The sequence below is a fragment of the Hemibagrus wyckioides genome, linkage group LG25 (assembly GCF_019097595.1).
Source record: "Hemibagrus wyckioides isolate EC202008001 linkage group LG25, SWU_Hwy_1.0, whole genome shotgun sequence".
Classification (NCBI taxonomy): Eukaryota; Metazoa; Chordata; class Actinopteri; order Siluriformes; family Bagridae; genus Hemibagrus; species Hemibagrus wyckioides.
In genome coordinates this window covers 11,680,186-11,687,390 of record NC_080734.1, presented here as the reverse complement: position 1 = coordinate 11,687,390, position 7,205 = coordinate 11,680,186, and the positions used below count along the sequence as shown (strand labels likewise).

At 37.3% G+C, this 7,205-nt stretch overlaps 1 protein-coding gene across 1 annotated transcript; it reads right to left on the bottom strand.

Moving 5' to 3' along the window:
• Nucleotides 1-2,915: 2,915 nt before the first annotated feature.
• On the bottom strand, nt 2,916-6,990 carry irf4b (interferon regulatory factor 4b). Its single transcript, XM_058379685.1, has 8 exons — nt 6,673-6,990; nt 6,348-6,534; nt 6,128-6,213; nt 5,898-6,012; nt 5,656-5,763; nt 4,477-4,809; nt 3,592-3,695; nt 2,916-3,389 (listed from the first exon to the last, which is right to left on the bottom strand). Exons 1-8 carry the CDS (start codon nt 6,868-6,870, stop codon nt 3,228-3,230), a joined length of 1,293 nt encoding a protein of 430 aa, XP_058235668.1. The 5' UTR covers nt 6,871-6,990; the 3' UTR covers nt 2,916-3,227.
• Nucleotides 6,991-7,205: the final 215 nt, after the last annotated feature.

Here is a 7,205-nt window from a genome sequence, read left to right as displayed (position 1 = left end):
AAACAAAAGCTGATATCTGTTGATCAACTGTGAATGAGACATAAAATGAATTGGTCAATTAAAATGTATAACTTTATATATATATATATATATATATATATATATATATATATATAACTATATATATATATATATATATATATATATAACTATGTATGTATATATATATAACTATATATATATATATATATATAACTATATATATATATAACTATATATATATATATATATATATATATATATATATATATATATATATATATAGTTATATATATAGTTATATATATATATATATAAAAATAGAGCTGTACTGCATGATTGCCCTGTGTATACTCTTACTAAAAAAAGCACTAAAAACAATTAATCCAGATAATTTTTTAAACCATTAATGACTTTCTGATTATTTTAGGTTAACAGCATTGTGTTCTTCATATTCTATTCGAAAAATGAATGGTAATTCTTTCTGCCAAATTCAGTTACATTGCGTTGTATGTGTATAACTATTACAGTGGACATTGTTAGAAAGCAGCTTTACAGAAATCTATAAATTCAGGATGGAATACTGTGATAATTTTTTTGTCTGAAATTGAAAACTTTAACTGTTTAAAAGCATGTTGATGTGTACAAAAAACCCTGCGCTTAGTCACAATTAATCACAATATTTTTCATCAGATGTGTGCCATTTGATGAAAAGATTTTTTTTATTTAAAGCCAATGACATCCTGGATGACTTCTTCCTGTTTATGTTTTTATGACTTTTACTTACTGGAACTGCAGACATTCGGTGAAATTAAATTCCATCTCCTTTCCTCAATGCTACAAGTCAGATTTGTTTATTTACTTTTCTATAATTAGTTCTCACCTACTTAACATGTTTAAGTACCTACTTAATCTATTTAAAGGAGCTATTCAAAGCTCTGTGGTTTCAGGTAACCTTGTGGGTGTCATTTAAGGTGTTAGGGAAGTTTTTCTGATTTTGTCTTTCCATTATACGTAGGCAGAAGGAAGTTGATCCAAACATGTTTACATAGTTTTATATAATCCCCACAGAAGGGATGTAGATAACATCCAATAACAATGTCAGATATAAAGATATAATTGTGCTTATTGTTTATTCCCTAACCATTTCAGTGTAGGTTGTACTTTCTGAATGAAGATAATTAACATTAAATGTTTAGTATGTTTTCCATTAAATGTTTTATGGGTAGGAGGTGTTTTGGGTTTGAATTTTGGTTTGGATTACATCTTTTTTTTTCTTATAGGGGTTTTTTTCCTCTTTTTGGTGGGATTTAAGATGCTGTGTGTGTGTGTGTGTGTAAAAATTGCTTACTTATATCATACATATCATATATTACTAATACACTACCAGTCAAAAGTTTGGACACACCTTCTAATTCCACGGTCTTTCCTGGTGTTTATTTCTTTCTACATTGTAAAACAATGCTGAAGGTGGTAGAAATACACAATAATGTCCTTTGAACAGTTGATATTGAGATATGTCTGCTACTTATGTTCTGTAAAGCCTTCATAACGGCTCTAATCTGAGGTGCTGTTAATTGGTGATTTCTGAGGCTGGTCACGCTAAATGAACTTCTCCTCTGCAGCAGAGGTAAGTTTTGGTCTTGCTTTACTGGGATGGTCTTCATGTGAGCCAGTTTCATCATGGTGCTTGATGGGTTTTGCAAATGCACTTGACAATACTGTTCTTGCAAGAACTATTCCAGAACACCTGACCTTCGTGTCTTAAAATAACAACTGACTGTTTTTTGTTGTCATTACATATGGATTACTTAAGTGCATGTGTGTTATTTCATAGTTTTGAAATCTCGAGTATTGTTCTAGAATGTAGAAAATAAATCCCTAAACAAAAAACACTGAATTAAAAGATGTGTCCAAACTTTTGACTGGTAGTGTATGTCAATTTTACATTGAACACCATTTCTCTCTGATGTACACAAATGCAAGAAACGGCAGCAACCATAAATATAACCACTTGTTTCAGATCATATCAGTCAGATCTCCTAGAACACTCCAGAACATTAAGCATTCTGAAACATTACTGCTGACTATACTATTGGCGACCAGCATTCTCAAAGCTGTTTTTCTTTCATAAAGCTATTTAGTGTTATTTCGAGCACAGCTAATTTACAGGTCCTGCTCCTTTCAACCTAGGGCATTTTCTCAGGTAAACCTAGCGTGCTAATCATTACTTTTATATTAAGAACTAGAAGACAACTGACACAAACTATATATGGAGGAAATTTGTGTGTGTCTAATAAAATGGCCTGTGAGTGTACACAGGTAACAGCCCTATGTACAATCATGTAAGTGCAACACACTACCAAGTTATTGTTGATCCCTTACTATTGGTGTGTAGGTAGAGAGGTGTTACAAATCAGCAAAGTTACAGTGTGTTTCTGTATGCCTGTAACATAGCGATGATGATGATGATGATGATGAAGCCCTAATCAACTAGGGCAAAATATATTGAACAATCTGGCTCATAATCTGATCTGTATGTTTTTAACCTAGTCCTAAGGGCCTGTTGGTATTGAGTACAGTCAAATGTGTGTTGTTATTTTCAGCAAGTGGAATAATGACGGGATACACACTTTCCTTTCTGGGGACTAAACTATTGACATAAAAATTTATTTACGTTAAAAATCCACCTCTTCCTGTGTGATGTCACCAGTTTTCGGTTCTATCAACCATCACCATCCTGTCTCAAAAACCACATTTCCTGTGTGCTCACATATATTCACACACTGCTTACTCTGTTCTTGTTCAAAATATCAGCCTGTATGCATAGCATATAAAATGCTAACATCCAGCAAGGCATGTGGAAGTACATACGTATATATAGACCACAATGAAGCTAGGCTTTGGTTTTGACGATTTTAATAATTTCTTTTAACTTTCTTTTAACTTTCTTTTAACTTTCTGTGAAGTTGTATAAAAAAACAACAAAAAAAACAACAAAAAAAAACAAGTACAAACATTCAACATATAAGAAAAAGAATGTGAAGGGCTCATCAGACATGTCTGTGAAATAAGTGTGATTTGTTTTGTCCATTCTGCAAGTAAAAGTCCATCTGTTTGAAAAATAGCTGGTAATGTTGATATTCTGTCAGTGTCACACATGAGTCAGGGTGCATTTGTTGTGTCCATCCTTGTCTGGGCTTCAGTTCGACTTGCCCAATGTAAGGTTTCCCAGGTGAAGCTAAATTTTACAGGCTGTTGCTGTGGTGATGGCTGATGACTCTGTGGAAGTCCTGACTTGGTGGAATTGTGTGTTCTGGGCTCAGAGGTGAAAGGTTGTGGTTGCGTATGTAGTTCATGCTGCTCTGGTGGGTGAAGAAGAGAAGCTGGCGAGCAAACAGAGGCTCCACCTAGAACGGAAAGTGGATTTTGACTTAACACAGTGTACATCCAAACCCAAATCAAGTCTAAAGCATGTCTTAGTGTTTTGTCAGTTTTAAGGGGCTGATATAAAGATAAATGGTCATTTGATTTAATGGTGAGTTAGAGCTCAATAGTGAATGGTCAACAATTTAAAAGAAGATGAAAGGTCATATTTCAGAAATATTTTACCTGGACAGTAAGGGTCCTTCGTGAGTCTGTGCTGTCTTCCTCAAAGTACAGGAGCACTTGAGACATGGGTAAAGGACGTATGTGCCGAGCATAACTCTGTAACTCTGAGAATGAAGGAAAACCGCATTTGATCATAAATTTGTTACAGATAAATAATCTAAAATAATCCCACCAAAAAAGAAAATCTAGTTATACCTAACACAGCAACAAATCATGTTAATCATTAAAAATAGGTGGACCTGTTTTCTCATTTATTCATGGTATAATGTGGTGGAGGTTTTTCCCCACAAGCCAGAGTAGCATTACGGTAACAGCTCATTCATTTAAAAAAATTACCTGGTCAACTGTAATTATAATATCATACAAGTAGCTCACACTTTCTGCCCTGATCGCCATCTGTCTTACAAGAAGTCATTTGATGGAGTCATGATGGGGAATATCTGTGCACTAATCACATCCTGGAAAGTCCTGTGTGCATGTATGCAAATATGCTGCAAACCAGTTAAGTGTGACGTGAGAGGTGGGTGGCCGCTGTAGCTCAGAGACTATCTGTTGTGGTGCATTGTATCCTGAGTGTGCTTTGGTGCAATATTTACTGTAAGTCTCAGTGACCTTATTTACTGTAATAATTGGACATAATTTCCCTGGTGGTCTTTTATCAGTGTGAATTCACAGAAAAAGAATGATCTGTGGCCTTTTAGCTGATTTATGTGGCTACTTGCTTTGTAACTAAAGATGAGAGAAATACACCCCAGCAGTTTTTTTTTTTTTTTTTTAAAGAGCAAACCGCAGAGTAGTTAATTAAAAGGAAATGAGTATAAAAAAGCTTAAGGAATGCAATTCCTGGTCAAGATTAGAGTCTTATCATCTGATATTCACTCTTACCTGTGATGAATTGCTGAGTATCCAGCAGTTTGCAGTTTTGATTTCTCTGTAGTTTGCTGGGTTTGTTGTTGGGTGAAGTTTGGCCTCCCTCCCAGTACACCCTGCAGGGGCAACAGCGGCGAGCATACAGCCCATCTGGTAGCATCCACAGCAGAACCCCATGTTCCAGAGAGCTGTGTTCAATCTGTGGAAGCTCTATAAGCTCTGGACCTTGAGGTGCTCCATATGGCAAACCATCTTTGCTCACACCCAGAATACAACCTTCTAGACTGTTCACAGTCACCTCCCGCAGAAGGACATCCCGGAAATATATAGCCACATGGAGCCGATAATCTAACCAGGAAAGAGAAGAACAGAAGATCAAAATTTAGCATGTGTTCGTTTCATGAGTTTCAGAGGTCTTGTCCTATCCAAAGGGCAAGTGAGAGCTGCAGATGAATGAAGACCAACGTCATGTTATTAAATAGGTGGGTACTCTAGGATATCCCTGGCCTATAAATTTATAGTCAGCCATTTTTTTGGTGGAACTTAAGTGAAGCTAACTGTTAAAGTTAATGCTTCTTTGAGTGTTCCCCCCAAAAATGTGCTTCCAAAATCGCAAAACATGCTTAGGGTGTACCAGTTTAATAATAATTGGAGTTTGGCATAAAGATGCCTGAGATTTCTTCCTCCTCCTTAGCTCCTACACATGTATTCCCATCCTCCCTATTCAGATGTGTTTCTACTCACAATAATGAAGTTCTCAGAATGTTTCAGCAATTATACTTTATATCACCATGAGTTATATTGTTAGTATACATTTCAAAAATGTTCATCTATTGCTCAATATGAATCAGTCAAGGGCTTTAGCATCAGGTCTGCAACCACATTAACTGTGAGCTAGCTATACATGGGTAATTCCACATGGGAGGTAAGGGTAGCAGGTGCAAACATTTAAATAAGCTTGCCCTTGCTGAAGGGCAAAATGAAAATCTTGCTCATGTTGTTTTAATTAATACTTCTTGCAATGTTGGAATTTTGACAAAAATGTGTTAGATATTAGGAATAATAGAGCATCTGTGAAAGTAAATACACCTGCATTCTTGCATTCTGTTGTATAAGGGTTGCTTTTAGGCTACACATGACAAAGAAAACTGGTCAGGACATTCTTAATGCAAACGTGCATTTATGCATTTGTACCTGATAGGGCCATGGCCTCTGCTGACTTCATGCTGGCATCTAGTGTAAAGGCAGATGGCAGAGGCTCTGATGCACTGCAGCTATAGAAGGAGCCACTGAACTGGTATCCTGGGCGGAGAAACAGAGAAACAGCCATTCTACATTAACATAATTGATTGTGCTTTATCTAAACACAGCACACAAAGAATTGATCATTCAGAACATCCTCTCTGCACCAACATTGAGAGACATCTATAGTGTACCTGTATCCCATCGAGAGGTGTATGGACTTTGGTTGTAAGGGATGTCAGTTATAGGGGGCTTTTCTGAGAGATAATCCCGCCAACTTCTCTCTGCTGGAGAAATGAAACTGCAGACCTGCGTGGGGGGGGAGAAGCATGCTCTGGTGATTCACTCGCGCACGCACACACATGCACGGGCCACAAAATAAGTAGCATGTGAAAGTGTTTATTAGTCTAACATTAACGCTTACCTGACTCTGAATAGGCGGATAGGAAGTATGTAGTGGATAACTTGGAGGACTTGGGTTCGATGTTGTATCCTCTAGAGATCTGGAAGCTGTATTAGTAATGAAAAACAAAATATATAAAATCATAGATGTAACAATCACTGTGGCGAAACACATGTTAATGGAGTCTGTAGAATGGAGACGTGTGTGCGCGAGCGCGCGCGTCGCTTTGCACATGACTTGCCTTTTTTGGCGCCTTCAGGAACGATCCGGTAAACTTTATAAGGGTCCGAAATGTCAAGCTGACTGCGTTCGAGCAGCTCCTCGAAGTCGTTGCTCTTGTTAAGTGCACAACGAAGACGCGTTTTCCACGTGGGGGGGTCCGGTTTGTCGATGCCCTCCCGGTATTTGCCTTTGAACAGCGCCCAAGCCTACGGAAAAGGACGAAAACGTGCGCGCAATCACTCGGCATGCATAATCATTTTCTCCATCACTCTCCAACCTGGTCTAAAGTTTGATGCACTATGATCGTATTCTCTTTAGTCATTTTTCCTCTCGTTTAATTCTACCTTGAAGAGTGCTGCGTCCTCATCCCGGTTATAGTCCTGTTTCCCCGCGTGCTTCCACGGGATCCGAAACACACTCTTTTCTTCGTTCTCCCACACGAGTCCCGGGTATTTACCGGTGTCCACCTGATCAATGAGCCACTGGCGCAGCTTGCCGTTTCCTGAGCTGCCCAGCGCCGCGCGTTCTCCATCCGAGCACATCTACACATGCATCACCAAAAAATATCAGATTGCGTAAAAACTCCGTTTCCTAAAAGAACCCTAACTTCATTTAGAACCAAGAATGTTTCCTCTTGATAATCTTTATGTCCATTTTGATCCAAAGCCCATAAATCGTCAACCTCAGTGTTAACGTGGTCAGGAACACCTGCCTATTAATGTTAAGCAACGTTTTCTTTTTATATCGATTTTATCTACGAGATACATCAGAATTGGCACTATATATATATATATCATATATCATATATCATATAACACCATGCATCATATGTGTATATATATATATATATATATATATATATATATATATATATATA